Source organism: Helianthus annuus, chromosome 9 (assembly GCF_002127325.2).
Source record: "Helianthus annuus cultivar XRQ/B chromosome 9, HanXRQr2.0-SUNRISE, whole genome shotgun sequence".
Classification (NCBI taxonomy): Eukaryota; Viridiplantae; Streptophyta; class Magnoliopsida; order Asterales; family Asteraceae; genus Helianthus; species Helianthus annuus.
The window spans coordinates 3,747,836-3,765,077 of NC_035441.2; the positions used below are offsets into that span (position 1 = coordinate 3,747,836).

The 17,242-nt window shown below is 34.1% G+C and overlaps 1 protein-coding gene and 1 non-coding gene across 2 annotated transcripts; both read right to left on the bottom strand.

Moving 5' to 3' along the window:
- Positions 1-5,216: 5,216 nt before the first annotated feature.
- LOC110877037 (translation machinery-associated protein 22) lies at positions 5,217-14,354 on the bottom strand. The gene is made up of 7 exons (XM_022125196.2): positions 14,014-14,354; positions 13,841-13,918; positions 9,908-9,969; positions 7,994-8,075; positions 7,850-7,917; positions 7,675-7,758; positions 5,217-5,570 (listed from the first exon to the last, which is right to left on the bottom strand). Exons 1-7 carry the CDS (start codon positions 14,159-14,161, stop codon positions 5,514-5,516), a joined length of 579 nt encoding a protein of 192 aa, XP_021980888.1. The 5' UTR covers positions 14,162-14,354; the 3' UTR covers positions 5,217-5,513.
- On the bottom strand, positions 14,338-14,411 carry TRNAV-CAC. The gene has a single exon. It is a non-coding gene; the product is annotated as a tRNA-Val (tRNA).
- Between the last annotated feature and the right edge of the window lie 2,831 nt (positions 14,412-17,242).

A 17,242-nucleotide genomic window follows, 5' to 3' on the forward strand; every position in this document is an offset into this window, starting at 1 on the left:
AGGAAACTAATAAATAAAAGGGCATTATGAAGTCTTAACCATTACATGAAACATTATGATAGTGATGTGGCAAAAAATGTCCTTTAAGGGGCATTAACCATTACCTATGGTCTTATAAATTATAAATTAAAGATGCATTTGAAGTAAATTGAAGTAAGAGTAGATTTTGTGGGAAGGTTTAACAAATCTAATATAACCCAAAATATTGGTCAACTTAAAAATATATTTGAAGTAAGAGCGGATTTTAAGGTAGTAATTTTAAAATAGGCAATATTGACATTATATGATATTAGCCACATTTAAAAAATAAAAACAATTAATTTTTAAAAATAATATGATGTTGACACGTGATATTCTTTAGAATCGTTTATTAGAAATAGAATATTTTGCAATTATACCATTAGCATAAAATTTGTAATAATTATACCCTAAAATTTTGCATAAAATTTGTATTAATTATACCCTAATTTAAGCTAACAAAAGTTTGATAAATTATTGCAAATAGAATGGTATAATTGCTTAAAATTTAAACTAACAAAAGTTTGGTAAAATGAGGGGTAAAAGTGTAAGTACATAGATAATTGTGTAGAAAAGACGATTTTACCACTTACTAACTTCATTAAGTTATTGTATCATAAACATAAAATATTGTAATTATTTAATTTGTTGAAATCTTTTTTAAAAGGATTAAAATATTATAATATACTATAGATATATGCATGTATCTTTGGGATCTATGTATCTTCATCTCATTAGTGGTATATGTATGTAGCATGGTACATGCATGACAATGATAAGTCATAAGTTGGGGACAAAAGTACAAAAAAGTAAACATTCACTGGATTTTTTAAAACTTTTAAGTGTTTCACTTTGAATGATTTCTTGTAAGAAAGGCAAAATCTTAGGGAGATAAAAGGGACCCCTTTGTGTGTTCTAAGAAGAAACAAATCTTTCCCCACTTTGTCCTTCCAACAAATAAAATCCTTCGATCCTATGCATGCTGTAAAGTTTACAAGTGGGGACATTTTAGGACATTCTCACATTCTTATCGTTACCTAAAGGTCAAAAAAGCATGGAGTTGTTAGGCAAATGTTAATTGTTTTTACTCTTTTATACATCATATTTTATAAGAATGAAAAACCAAACAACTTGATAAAGTCTAAAAGAATTGTATCTTGAAAATGATAATTATGACTCATAGTTAGAGCACCTCGAAAGGAGACGTTTTTAGCCATCCTTGGCTGATGTGTGACATCTATATTAAGGAGAGAGATAGGATAGATGGAGAGAGAATGGGGCAACTATCCTCGGATGGATAATACGAGTGACAAAAGAGACAGCAATGGTGATGTGATCGGCGTTTTTGCGCATGCTTGTAAAGCCCGATTGAAAATGCTTATAAAGCATACTAACCGGGGGAATGCAAAAGTATTGATAACGAGATTCGAGCAAAAATCTTGATGGCTCTGATTTGATGGGTATCTTTCTTAAATTCCTAGATAGGATATTGTAAAGATCATGAATCACATGCATAGTACTAATAATTGCAAGAAGTGGTATAATATTGAATACATTAAATCATATCTATTTACAAAATTGTTTTTGGTTAATTATACGAATGGTTCATGTGCCATGCGAATTTAACACTCTTAATCATAGATTTAATCAATAGTTATTTGTCAAACCGTAACACTTTGGTCTAGAATGAATGTCTTATTTTTGTAGCGTTGTATCACCTCACTTGCACGCGAGTGTATTTTTTTTTTATTTCAATTCCTCATTTTCTCTGTCTTATTTTTGTAATGTTGTATCACCTCACTTAACTTGAACGCGAGTGTATTTTTTATCATTTCAATTCCTCATTTGCTTTATATATAGAGACACGGGCGGACCTACCCATTTGGGTGGGTGCGGCGGTCGCACCCCTTGAAAAAAAGGTTTTAGGGTTAAATTTCGCGCAAAATATCGACCGTACCCCTTGACAATTTTCAACCGCACCCCTTGGAAATTTTTAACCGTCCCCTTTAAAAAAAATCTTATGAAGTTAAAAAAAATGTAAACATTGATTTTTATTAAAATATAACCTAGTGTATATAATTATTCTTTAACAACTTACTTAACAATTTAACCCAATAATTTTCGCTTAATAATTTAGCCATTAGCCCACTAAATATTCTATTGTAACCCAAGCCTAATTAACTCAACCCAATTAAATTTGAAGTTACCCAACCACCCATTCCAATTCTTTCTCCCACTCTCTCTCTTCTGATCACGCAGCGACCGACGCACGAAAGCAGTCAACAGGCACGACGGCAGCGGCTGCATTCTCACCGGAAAAGCTTGATTCAGGCCACCCCATCACCTGGAATACAAAATATAACGAGGTACCTTTGTTTTTTTATTTTTTTTTATTTCTTTGTTGTTTATTGTGGTTTTTAGGAGAAATAGAGTTATAGAGATTTTAAAGGAGTTTGAAATTTTATGTGTTTTGATGAATTTTTTTTTTTTTTTTTTTTTTTTGTTGTTCTAGACTTTAGTAGCATGATTATGTTGTTTTGATGTTTTTTTTTTGTTCTAGAATTTACTAGGGCTTGAAAATTAAAATTGAAAATTATGGATCGATTTATATGTGATAGAAACCATGAGTAGGGAAGTTTTGACGAGATTTCTCATGATGAACCATTAGAAAAGTAACTCTAGATAATGTTTTGCATAGGTTTCAAAAAATGAAAACCTGTAGGGCACAATTTTAAAGATGTTTATAATGACGTTTGACATGTTTTTTTATGGTTATATAAATTTTAGTTTGATGTTCTTTTGTTTTACGTGACCCGACCCCATATAAACTGATTTTTCTTATATATACCTAGGGACCTAAAATCATTAAAAAAATATTCCGCACCCCCATAGAAAAATTCCTGAGTCCGCCACTGTATAGAGATCATGAGTGAAACGCAAATAGAAATGACTTGAAACGATGAACATACCCTCATGTCCTTTGGTTTAACTAATGCTCCAGCCTCATTTCAAGCTTATACTGTTTTTTTTCGAATACCCTCATGTGAAACTCCATAATTTTAAAAAAGAAATGACCAAAACCGTAAAAGGTGAATACAACATGAGTGAAAATTTGACCTCTAGCTACACCATGGCTCAGTGGGTATAAAATATAAAATCTAGCATTTTGACATATAATTTTCCTTTTTATGTCAGGACAATAAAATCTTACGTAATTTGTCAATTGTGTATTATTAGAACACTTAAACCCAAAGATGACAGCCAAAAGGGGTACTTTTGTAATTTACCCCATATCTATATTAGTTCTGAGCTTTTAAGAGAATCTATGGAAGATACATGAGCATGCGAGTCATGTGACTAGACATTTAAGTCTTTGGATATTTGACTAAACTTCAATGATTCTATATTCCAAACTACTTTAAAACCTTAATCAATTCATATCTCAAATCCCAAACTTGATTTGTGGGCCATATGATAAAGAGAACAAATATTATCCTATGAAAATCATCACCACAAAAACAAAAACAAAAGCACAAACATACCTTTTTTCATTCATGTTCCTTCAACATGCTTATCTAAACTATATAATAAAACTAAGAAGCAAATAGTTTTTTTTTAAGAATCTAAACTATATAATAAAACTAAGAAGCAAATAGTTTTTTAAAGGTAAATTACAAGTTTTGTCCTTTATATTTGTACCAAATTGCAGACAGTGTCCTTTGCCTTTAAAATTAATGAGTTTTGTACTTAATGTTTCAAAATCCTGCACGTTTTGTCCTTTAACCCTAACTGAGTTACATTTTTGGTTAAACAACCCTTATTTCTATGAATTGACTAACTTACCTTTGTTAAATAGAAATAAAAAAATATATCTAAACTAAAAACTTCTCTCTTCCCTCACTCTCTTTTTCTCTCACTAACCCCACTATCTATGTATCTCATCTTCCCTCCACTGGCCATCAAGATCAAACCCAAATTGTTCTTGCCACTAATCTCAAATCTAAACTTCAAAATCAAATCCATTAAAAATAAATCATGAGGGGTTTAGGGGCAAATTTTGAGGTGTCGAAATAACCAAACCATTAGTAATTGTATATGTTTACCAGTTTGCAATTTGAATACTTTTCTTGAGAGAAGAAGTAGAATATTGGAGTGGTTACATAATCGGATCTTGGTCGAAGCTTATGTGTTAATTTGTGGGTTTGTAAACAAGAGGATTTCGGATGGGAATTTGAGGTGTTTTGGGGTCGAAGTAGAGGTGGTTGCGACGGTGGAGTTGATGGTGGTGGAGTGGTGGTTGGTTGCGATAGAAGAGGTGGTTTCGGTGCGATGTTGACGGAATAGATCCGTAACAACCAGAAATCTGATGATGAAAGTCGTGATGGTGGTGCTGGTCATGTTGTACGTGGATGGTGGTGGGGGTATTCACGATGGTGGCAGGTGGGGGGTGATGGTGGCTGGTGATAGCATGTGAAGGCGGTGATGGTAGGGTGGAGGTGGTGGTGGGTGGTGGTGGCAGGGTAGGGGTAGGTGGGGGTAGAGAGAGAGGATAATGGTTTTGGTGGGGTGAGTTGGTGAAGGGTGGTGGCGACACATGGTGGTGGTGGGCGAAGGCTTAGAGAGAGAGGAAGAGGTTTGAGAGAGCAGAAATGGGTTTTCGTTTTGTAATTATATATGCATGATTTTGAAACGTTAAGTACAAAACTCGTCAACTTTTGCGCTAAATGACACCCCCCCTGAAAATTGATGTTAACATAAAGGACAAAACTTGTAATTTACTCTTTTTTTAATCTTGTGAAACCAATAATCTATGCTTATCTTCTAAACCATATAACAAAACTAAGATGCCGCAGGTGCTAAGTAGTTAATGCGGTAAAAAATCAGATATCGGTGGTAAAAAATCAGATATCGGTAATCACAGATTCACGGTGGTACATCAATAACTTTTAATATCATGTTGAATTTATATATATAGCAATTTAACATTAACCATTTAGTATACTCTCATACCATTAACAAATTAAACTTTTGCAACTTGCAAAAACACTAACAATTGTAGCAAGTAGGAACTGCTTAAGACTTAAAACACTAATAGCAAAAAGAAAATCGATGATATATCGGTCCAATATCGGTCAATATCACCGATAATATCGGTACCGATATTCTGACTGATAATTTGCACCGATGTCTCATCAGGGGACAGATAACCGATATATCGACGACATTAACTACATAGCGCACGTGCAATGATAAAAACGACAAAAAGCGTTGTTTCTTATCTTACTAGACTAGTGGGACCCACTACCACGTTTTTGCTTCGTAATAAACCAGAGAGTAGCAATGTTACGACTGTATATCAACTGCAGGATCATACTTTATAACATCATTCAGAAGATCATTGGACTGTTTGTGGACAAAAACATTTCTTAAAAACATACAGTTGAAGCGTCTTTTAAAGTTTGATCGACGAAGAGTTCTGATCCGGTTTCTGGAAGTCACACAGCAGGGACCTTCTTCCCGTCTTCAATGAAATAAATAGCCGTTTCGGGAACCTGCAATACGTGTTACACGTGTGAATTAGATTTTTTAAATTGATGTTATTCTGTATTGTTCGACAGTTCATCAGCAGTTTGACTTCTAACAGTAAATTCAGAAATGTAGAACTCAAAGTTGACTTTTCACTTTCGTCCAAATTACTACGTGTTACACGAGATGTAAACATACAATTCACCAAGTTTTAATCTTTGCTGCTTCAAGATGAAAACGACTCGCTAACCATAAAGTCAACGAATATGTTAAAAGCGCAGCTCAGTGGGTTTACATTACGGTTCCACCATGTTACCAAAACCATACCCATGATGATTCAAAACTACAAACCAAACGCCAGCAAAACGTTTTCTAGAGGTGGCAAAGTTGACCCATTTGCGTGAAAATGGGTTAGTTTTGGTATGATCTCCAACGGGTCAAACAGGCACACTCAAAATATAATTAGTTAAAAAGGCAGCCCAAATGGGTTGAAAGTGGCACAAGCCACAGAGTGTATTTAAATGCTTACAGCGACGTGTAAAACGGTATATCCAAATAAAACTAGATGTCATTTACTGTTATTGTTCTTGTAATCAAATTTTATACATTAATTATATATATAACTCAAAAATAAACATTATATATATAATTCAAAAATAAATTAAAAAGAGTAAACTGCCATTTTGATTCCTGTGGTTTGGTCAATTTTGCCACTTTAGTCCAAAACTCAAACTTTTTGCATCTGGGTCCCTGTGGTTTCAGTTTTATTGCCATTTTGGTCCAAAAATGAAATCAGGTCATATTTGTCTTATAAAATCCTGTTATTTTGTCATTTTCCGTAGGGGCAAAATGATCATTTCTTTTTTATAAATAAATACCATATTTTATAAGACAAATATGACCTGATTTGCCCCTGAGGAAAATGACAAAATTGCAGGATTTTATAAGACAAGTATGACCTGATTTCATTTTTGGACCAAAATGGCAATAAAACTGAAACCACAGGGACCCAGATGCAAAAGGTTTGAGTTTTGGACTAAAGTGGCAAAAGTAACCAAACCTCAGGGACCAAAATGGCAGTTTACTCAATTAAAAAAGTGATGTTGGGACAACCCAACCCAACCCACCAATCCCACCTATTTTGACACCTCTATATATTCTGAGAAAGTGGTATGTAAGGCTGCAAACGAATTAAACGCTCAGCGAACAGAACCGTTCGGGTGAAAGTTCATTTGTGGTCGTCGTTCGTTTAATAAATGAACGAACACGAATAAGAAATTCCGTTCGTTTAGTTCAATAAACGAACATGAACAGAGGTCGTGTTCGTTCATTTATGTTTGTGAACGTTCAGTAACGTGTCCATTTATGTTCGCTTATGTTCAATGGTTCATTAGTGTTTTTAATTTTTTTATTTATTTATATACTTCAAAATTCCGACAAATAAAATATTTAATAAGTATCAGTGTATTACATATTTTGTTCATGAACGCTTGTTTGTGTTCGCTTGTTTTCATTAGTGTTCGTGAACGTTTGTTTGCCTAAATTTAACAACGAACACAAAAGAACACGAACACGTTCATTTCCTTAAAATAAAGACCGGACGTTTTACCTTTTAAGTATTAGGGTTTTACGAACAAAAAAGGTAAAAAAAAAAAACTTGAGCACGAAATTGGTTTAATTAATGATCTATGCCACTATAATTGTTAAATTCATGTAACTGCAAAAAAATAATTTAACTTTTTATAAAAATATATGGATTCAAAACACATATCTTTTATTAATATCTCAGCTGGTTCGGTTTACCCGGCTGGTTCCTAACTGTAAACAAACCTCGAAACCTTGTTTTTCAAACCATAATGCACGTCGTATTACTCCTAACCCGGCCGAACTGGTCAATTTAGCTCGGTTTGGGTGGTTCGGTCGATTATAACTGTTTTTAAACATCCCTAGTAGTTTTATGTGGTGTTTGGGATTGTTTATATAAAACAATTTATGCTATAAGCAGAAGCAGATAAGCAACTTATTTAAAACTTATTTCATTCTGAGGATAAACTTGTAATTTTGCATCCATCAAGAATAACCAGTTTAAAAATAAGCAATCTCAAGATAATATAAAAGAGGTTCACTTACATCAGGCCATGTATCTGTAATGAATTCCACGATGTCGTATGCAATATCTCCTTGTACATCAATTTGATCTTTCTCAGTTGGACCCTAAAAGAATAAAAGAATTTTCAATTATTTAAATATGACTTTTTATTATGATATGCATTGCTCTATGTATATGCAGCCATGAAAAGTATACCTTCACCACGGAAGCACCGGTTGCAAATTTCTTACCAAGCTTCTTTGAAGCATCACTCAGTTTAATACCTGAAGTTATAGTTTTAAATTCAATTCAAGAAAATTTAAAAATAAAAGCACCATGAATGTTGTGGATTAAACTTACCAAAAAGGTCAAGACCTTTGATGGTGGTGATGGATTTACGCTTGTTGCGTGTTACTTTCTCGATTATAACTTCTTGTTTCTCCTACAGAGATACCCAAGTTTGATTAATATACTATTGAGTACCTTAAAGAATTCATTAACATAATATATATATATATATATATATATATATATATATATATATATAAAATCCTTTTTATAGGGGTGCAAACTAGCCGAGCGGCTCACGAGCTTCTCAAGATCGGCTCGAAAAAAAGCTCGAAATGAGCCGAACCTTATCGAGCCCAAGCCGACCTTGAGCCTACAATAAAGCTCGTTTATTTATCGAGCCCAAGCTCGAGCTTGGCATGTGAACCTCATCAGGCTCGTCAAACCTTAGTATAATATTGGTTTTATTAATATTTAATAACATTTACCCCTTATTTAAAGTTGTCTAGTAAACGAGTCGAGCTTATTTAAACTTGTTAACGAGCCGAGCCCGAACCTAAAAAATAAGCTTGTTTAGTAAATGAGCCCAAGCCCGAGCTTCACTTATCGAGCTCGCGAGCCTAAATGAGTCTATTATTTTTATTCAATATATTAATTAATAGATTATAAAGGAGCCGAGCTTGAGAAATTACCAACGAGCAGAGCTCGAGCTTTGAAAACAAAGCTCGAGCTCGACCAGGCTCGAGCTCGGGCTCGGCTCTTTTGCACCCCTACTTATTTATCAAAAAACCACAAAAAAATGCTTCCTCTCATAGGTTGTTCTGTCTCAATTATTGCGTATCTGTTTGTGAATGTGTCGTTGCGGCCCTATAAGCATGGATGTGAGGGTAGCGTATACATAGTCATAAAAATCAGGGATACATGAGGATGACTTTGGTAACTGTGTATGTCACAGTGCACATTTTCGGGTATCTAACTCTTAAATTTGTAAATCATCAAATACATACGTAAGGCTAAAAGTATAGGTATCACAACACATAGGGATAATGTAAGTGGTGGCTACCAAATTATTAACTTTTTTTATTAAAGTCACGTACATACTGTAAATCATGCCACTTTCAGCCAAAAGCATGCAGGATGACAACCTACACATTTTTTTAAGAGTAAAATGTCATTTCATCCCTGAGGTTTGGCTAGTTTTGCGACTTTCGTCCAAAGTTTTGTTTTTTCGCATCTGAATCCAAAAGGTTTGAAATCTTGAAATTTTCATCCAACTCGTTAACTCCATCCATTTTTCGCCGTTAAATCAGGGGCATTTTCCGTCTTTTTACACATTTTTTATTAAAATAATAAACATTATAACAAATAAAGATCCACCTCTGTTGACTTTCTCCCCCACCAAACCCTTTAATCATCACAAAAAATGTGTAAAAGGTCGAAAATACCCCTGACTCTGAACGTTAAAAAATGGATGGAGTTAACGAGTTGGATGAAAATGGCAAGATTTCAAACCTTTTGGATCCAGATGCGGAAAAACAAACCTTTGGACGAAAGTCACAAAAGTAGCCAAACCTCGGGGACGAAAATGACATTTTACTCTTTTTTTTTAAAACAAGAATTTTAACCTATAAACATGTTAACATCACATCAAAGGTATTTTTGTCTTTTCAAAATTCTAAGGGCATTTTCATCATCAAGCATTTTTTTTTGCTCCAACTGATATAACTAAAACCACATATACATCTCTCTGCAGCCTATAAACTAGTTTCAGTATTATACAGGTGGCCTTGATGAAAAACTTTTGAATACCTAGATGGCCTACACTAGCTCTATTTTATGTTTCGATGGTTCGATATGATATAGTTGCGTTTGATAGTAATCTACAACTACTATAAGTGATGTTCAAGGGTAACTCCAATGTAAATTTTGAAGGATAAAGACTTGTGTGCATAAACACTACAGAAAAACAAATTGTCTAGTGTGTACCTTCTTTTTAATCTTTCCACCAGGAAGTCGTTTGACTGGCTCTTGCTTTGGCGCTGAAGAACCTAAGGTACGAAAAACGAGAGTTGAATATGATTAGATTCAAGAAAAATAAAAGCTTAAAGATAAAAAGTTATGTACATCAGAGATTGCATAAAGCCATACAGAAACTAAACTATTTCACAAATCACAAAGTTTAGTAAAGACAATTGTAAACAATATGTTGATATTATACAGCTTGATCGGTAAAAGCTTAGGCAAAGTCGTATAAGGAGATTATTACTCTATGGCTCTATGCACTCGTGACTTGTTATGAAAGCATAATTTGACTCTCAGAGCTCTAAAAAGACCAAAATTCATGCGCATACATCGCCTTAGAGATGTTAAGAATGCAAGAAGCGATATCTGTCTCTGCAAAACCAGTGCCCGTAAAAGAAATGTACACCAATCTCTCAATCTGGCAATTAATAAACTCAATAGCACTCAAAAAGAATACAGTGTAGGGGTAAGTGATAACCGAACCGTTAACCGAAACCGAACCGAAAATTAACTGAAACCCGAAGCGAAAACCGACAAAACTAAACCAAAATTAACCGAAACTTAAATTAACCAAAAAATTGCTATCGGTTTTTTTGTACCCTCGATTAACCGAACTGAACCAAACCATTCATATTTTCATATATTTCTAGCTTTTCTACATGTATTTCATGTTTTATACCTCCATTTCATGTATTTATAAGCAAAAAAAATTAGCCCACGTTTGGTTTTGGTCATTAATCAAACCGAAAACCGACAAACTAACCGAATCAAACTAGCTGATTAACCGAAAAAACCGATTAGTTAATATAATAGATTAACTGATGTCTTCGGTTTCGGTTGAGGCTAATAACTGAACTGAACCGTGCATGCCCCTAGGATACACCATTGCAGGCCTTTTTTGTGGGAACATCCATGGTAAGAACACTGGATACTCCTGGTAGAAAAAACGTTATGAAGTGTTGAGAGTTTTTCTGTGCAGATTGTAGATCTTTATACTCACTTTAGAGTAGTTAATCTACTGATGTTAGGAAGACGAGACAACATGAAAGAACAAGAAGAATACATGTGCGTTGAGCAGACGAAGTAGAGGATACGGATGCCTAATCCCCATAACATGACCGAGACATCCATGGTAGCTAATTAGCAACACTGATCAAGTCCTATCTTTTCATATTGTGTATTGCGGTTAGGACTGGCAAATCGTGTCTTATCGGGTTTAACAGGTCTCTAATGACGCGTGTAACACAAGTATTAAACATGAATACAACTCGTTTAACTACTTTATATCTCATGATTATAACACAGTTTTACGTTTTATGTACTAAGAAGAAGAAATGATGGATCCTAACCTCATAATTATATTTATTTTTAAAAAGTAAAAAAATCACGTTGTGTACTTTTTCAGTAAACAGCTCTAATCGTGTCTTATACAGATATCTATTGCCAGCCCTAATTGCGGTTTGCTTTTTAGAGTCTAGCGCGACACTTATATAAGATGTTATTATCATGCCATCCTTGTTTCACCTTGCACTTAGATTTTAGTTGTTGGAAGCTATCTCCGGGTTGGAGTATGTAGTAAGAAAAAAGCTGTCTTTTGAGTATAGTCTGTATTAAAAAAATCCATACATACTCAAATCAATGAAAAAATGATACATTTTCAACTTATCATCCCCTATTGCTCCTTATTGTTCCGAATATAACAAAGATGACCGTAGGCTAGTCATTCATAATTTGCAATTGGTAACTCCGTACTGTGGCTTTCATGTAATGTCATATTGAGAGGTTAGGATAGTCAATCATCAAATGAACTTAATGGGTATATGCGTGATTTTAGGATAGTCATTGATGATAAATTTATTAAGTATGCACATGATGCTACGGCATTCTATCATTAACACATGCATGAAGGCTCTTGCCAACTTACTTATGGATATATACATGCATCCATGTGTAGAATGCTGCATGCATATAAAAAGTAACTTGCTTTAAGTCCATTTCTGTTTTAGACCTTGCACTTTCAAAATCGTAGAGACGTAGGATTAGGGTTAAGGACTTTTAGGAGGTTGGCCTGGTTTTGTTTTAGGTTATTGTCTTAGGAGGTTAACTTTCGGTTTCTTTTAGGAGTGATATGGCAGTTTCACCATTTCCCGATTTTGTAGTTTTACTAAGAAATACTTTTTATTTATGTGTGTATTTGTAGTATTTTTTGTTTTTACTTTTTTAGTAGCTGTGTGCCTGCGTATGCTTTCTGGAATGTTACATCTTGGTTATGGTTTTTGGAGCCGGGGGTCTCACCGGAAGCAGTCTCTCTATCCCCTGGGTAGAGGTAAGGCTTGCCTACATCCCACCCTCCCTAGAGCCTATCAATAGCTTGGCTATAGATGGGATTATACTGGGTAAGGTACTAAGGTTGTTGTTGTTGTTGTACTTTCAAAATCACAAACAAAAAGCTAGACTCATTCCGTTTCTATGTCACATAGCATGTTGCACATAATCGAATTTAAAACATTTTACACACAAATAAAGGCCCTAGGCCCTATTTCAGTTCCCTTTTAAAGCGCTACACTTTATTATCGTTATGTTTAAACAAAAAAGATGAAATTACAATATATAGAAATGTGCCTTATTGTCATTTCTAAATTAGTCCCTCAACTTTAAACATGATTATTACAACAACAACAACAACAACAACAACCATACCCAGTAAATCCCGCAATTAGCAAAGCTAATGGCAGGGTCTGGGGAGGGTGGGATGTAGGCAAACCTTACCCCTATCATTGAGGATAGAGAGGCTGCTTCCAGAGAGAACCCCAGCTCTATAACAACAAGCACTAAAAGAGTACTAACTACCCGAGACAAAAGCAGTGGTAAAAGCAAAAAACAGTAGAGTGAAGGTAAATATAGCATCATAGAGAAACATACTCATATCCATATAGCATTATGATTATTACAACCATTGGAATTTCAAAATTGATTATTTCAAGTAAACTTGACCATATACCCTACGTAGTGAAAGGTTTATAGTTTCTGTGAAACTTTGATGGCTTAGTAATGAGTTTTAAAGTCTTAAGACCAGTTCATAAACAAGGTATGGTGCTATGTATCGCGAATTCCCCTTTCAACAACCACAAAACTTTATTCAACAACCACAAAATACCTCTTGTTACGAGTGAAAACAAGTTGAATGCATAAACATGAAAGTTGGTAATGTACATGTGTACACCAATTTATGCCCTCTAGTTTCTAACCCATCCCACAAGATTCAACTTTGTCACCAATGCAAAACAGAATTTCAGAAACAAACAACTGACACAACTAGGTACACAATGACACCCCCTTATTGGTGTTTAAAAGATTAAAGAACTATTAGGGGTGGCAATTCTTGACATGGCCCGAAACCCAACCTGAACCCGACATGAAAAATATACATGTTTTGGGTCGTTAACAGGACCTGGTTTTTTAAACGGGCCGGGTTCAGGTTGACCCGTTTAAGTATTAAACAAAAAAAAAAACTTTCATAAATCTTTTTATCCATTTTCCATTTTTCTAAAGATACACTTGCAATTTCCATTCCATTTTCAAGATTTTTCAATATAACTATTTATAACACTCATTTTACAACCCCAACAAGCAACAACCATCTTATAACTAATGATCATGTATGACTATTAACAAAAAAATGAGTTAAACGAGTCGGGTTAGGGTTGACACGAATTTATGCCCTAAAACTATCATACAATCAAAACACCTTCTGCATCCAAAATATAATCAATTACATAATTCAAAACACTTTCTACATATTGTGGCTCATCCATTGTAGGCTACTGGAAGCTTGTATTTAATGTAAAAAAAAAAAAAAAAAAGACATAACTAAAAAAACTTGAAAATAAGGATTACCAGAAGGTCCAGTGGCATCTGCGATTGAAGAAGACTGCAACTGATCCGAAACTCCATCAACATCCTTCGAATTTGACTCTAAAAAGTCAAAATCAAACACATAAACAAAAAAGCAAACATATGTTCCAATCATCTAACATCAAATCATCAATGAAAACAGTCGAATCGTGTACCTTGAATCAGATCTGGATAAAGTTGCGGAGCATTTTGGATCAACCAGGGTTTGCATTTCTCAAAATCGGGTCCGAATTCACAGTATTCAGCGGGTAATCCGCACACGCCGCAGTATAGAACGTGAACCGGTTGAGGTTTTTCCGCCATTAGAGTTGTTGATTTGAAGATTTAGGGTTTTTGGTGGATGATTGAAGAAGATGATGATGATTTGAGCCCTAAAAATAATAGTAAGTGTTTTTTCAGTGTTCAGCTTTAGAATCTTATAGAAAAGTAGAAAAAATAATATAAAAAAGTAAAAAAAAAAAAGGTAAAAAATAAATATATGTCTGAGCCCGGGTTCGAACCGGGGACCTCTAGTGTGTGAGACTAGCGTGATAACCGACTACACCACCCAGACAAGATGTTATGTTGTTAAGCATGTTACTATATATTATGAGTTGAGTATTTCTAGTTTATTCTTACTTTTTTAAGTAATATATATTTACCATATTTGTTTTAAGAACTATTTAGAAAGAACTTCAGTAAATCAAGTTGGATAATAAGTTTTAAAAATCAATTTGCATTTTAAGTTACAAATTGGTATGTATGCTATTTTTTATTATCATCTCATGATATCATCTGACTTAATATAACAATGATCAAATATTATTATGAGTCTACAAGCTTACTTACGACGTGTTTCTCTTCGTTCATTATTGAACTCTTTGACAATTGATGTAACCATAGTGATCCTTCCACCCGTGATTTAGTTCTTTACATTTGCCATCATCAGGTGATATTTATGTCTTTTCAAAAAAAATTAACATAGTTTATGTAGTTTATCCTTAATTTGCTTTTTTGTAAGCCTATAAAATTTTACCATTATTATTTCACCTATGACATTAAGTATGCCATTGGCTACTTAATCACAATTGGTAAAACTACAAGAATTTCACATACCAAGTTTAGTCTTATGGTTTCTTATTAGCAAACATCTATAATTATTTCACATACCAAGTTTATATAGCTTTATGATTATTTATCATCAACATTTCACAAACTAAGCTTATGTAACTTTGTGGTTACTTATCTTCAAACTCCATCCATATGCCACCAACTAAGCTTATCTTGGTTTGCGGTTATTTATCATCAAATTCATAAATATTTTACTAAGCTTATCTAGCTTTGTGTCTACTCGGTACTTACCGTAACTTGCATATTCAATTATTAAGAATATTTTAATATTCAAGTCACTAGATTACCTAACAATACATGCATAACATGTCAATGAGCTTATTTTGATTATAGTTACCCAGTGGCGAATCCAGGGGGTTCTTGGGTTCCCGGAAACCTCCTCGGTTTGGAAAAATGTAGTGAAAACCTTAGATGATTTGGGAAAATTAAGTGAGAATCTACCAAAAGAAATCCCCTGGAAAAATTTTCTGGATCCGCCACTGTAGTTACCAAGCCTATACTAAAGCAACTTGACTAATAAAAACTAGTTTAATACCCGTCCGTTGGACGGGTTACGCTAAGGTAACAAACAAAGACAATGTATATTCATGGTTTTTCGGTTTACTTCTCCTTTTCCTCGTTTCCATCTCCTATTTGAAAATAGTACAACAATCGAACTTTTTTTTTAATTTTAAAACCAGTGAAACATATTTTGCAAAAACATTATCCAAACACTACAGAAATGACATATTAAATTTTAAGAAGCCAAAAACTTAAAAGCAGGTCAAAATAAAAATTACAAACGCACACATTAAGTGAACACAAAACTAAAGTGGGGATGAGCGAATACCGATCCCGTCCCGATCCCACCCCGACACCGATAATTCCTATCCGAAATTTCATGAATACATGATACAAATACAGAAACATGTCGGTTCGGTTAGATATCAGAATTTTAAGGGAAAATATCGGTATTTTACCGGTACAACACCATACCGATAACGAAAAAACCAAAATGTGGATACCAGTTCCAATACCGAAACATGTCAGGATCAGAATTATCGATATCAGGATCGGGATGACATCAATATTTTATACCATTTGTTCATGGCCGGTCTAAAGAATATTATAAACAAAAAATAACAATTTTAATTTATATACAAAAAACAATATTTACCCTTATGGATAAACATCACGTTCACCATTTATAATCTACCACCGTTTGGGTTTCTCCATGCACCTCAATAGTCAATAGGCTATTATAACAGCCACCCACTACTTCCATTTCTCGATACACATCAAACCCCCTCAATCCATCAGATCAAAACACAGAGAGAGAGAGAGAGAGAGAGAGAGAGGAAGAGAAGAAGCACAGACACCACGACACAGAGAAGACGGTGAACTTCCGATCGGCGAGACCACTCCGGCAAATGCACATCTTCAACTGCTAAATCGCGGAAAGCTGCAAAGGTCAGATTCGTATATGGCATAATTAGGGTTTCGTGGTTGGGTTGTGATCAGAAAAAACAATGAACCTTCATTTACTTTTGTTTTGTGTTGATCTAGGTTCTTCAATACACAAAGAGAAACCTGTTTGTTGGGTTTCTTTCTTTTTTTTTCTTTTTATGCTTATTATTACTATTATTTGTTGGATGCAAATCTGCGATTAAAGTCTGAAAAAGTATTAGTACGATTCATAGATTTGATATTTGTTCCTGTTGTACGCCTTTCTGAGCATACTCAACTTTCAGAATCGTTTATATCTTGTGTTTTTACATGAAGAATGTTAGATGTAACATATGGACTACTATTTGTGAGGCAGGCGTTTATGTGATGAAAGAACATGAACTATTCTGTTGATTTTGATTATATTGAACTTATGACTAATTTTAAATAGTTGTTTAATTTTTAACTAAATACATGTTAGTAATCTCCTGTTGATACATTATATATGAGTGTTCTAATACTTATGGGCTTATTCAATAGTTGAACTTGCTTCTTTTGACATCGGTGCATAGTTAGTAAGCTTGTTTTTTTTTTCAGGTGCATAAATGTGTTTTAAGTGTGTCTACATGGTTAAGTATTATGCCTCTGTGTCTACTTTACCTTCATCTTTGTTTTTAATGTTGTTTAACAACACACCTTGTTGAGGGGTTTGAAGCCGATAACACACCTTCACAAGATTCTGGACAAAGGCTGTTGTTTAACTTATTCTAAACCCACAAAGATTTTACCTTGATGCATACTACTATACTAATAGTTGTAATGAACTGAAAAAAGTTTACACAGGAAATA

Bases quoted from the DNA above. Each gene is read 5' to 3' on its own strand.
- LOC110877037 (XM_022125196.2), bottom strand. From the start codon at position 14,161: ATGGCGGAAAAACCTCAACCGGTTCACGTTCTATACTGCGGCGTGTGC. The intron at 13,919-14,013 runs GTACACGATTCG...TTGACTTTTTAG, and splicing joins TTATCCAGATCTGATTCAAG to AGTCAAATTCGAAGGATGTT. The intron at 8,076-9,907 runs GTACACACTAGA...GTATCTCTGTAG, and splicing joins GTGGAAAGATTAAAAAGAAG to GAGAAACAAGAAGTTATAAT.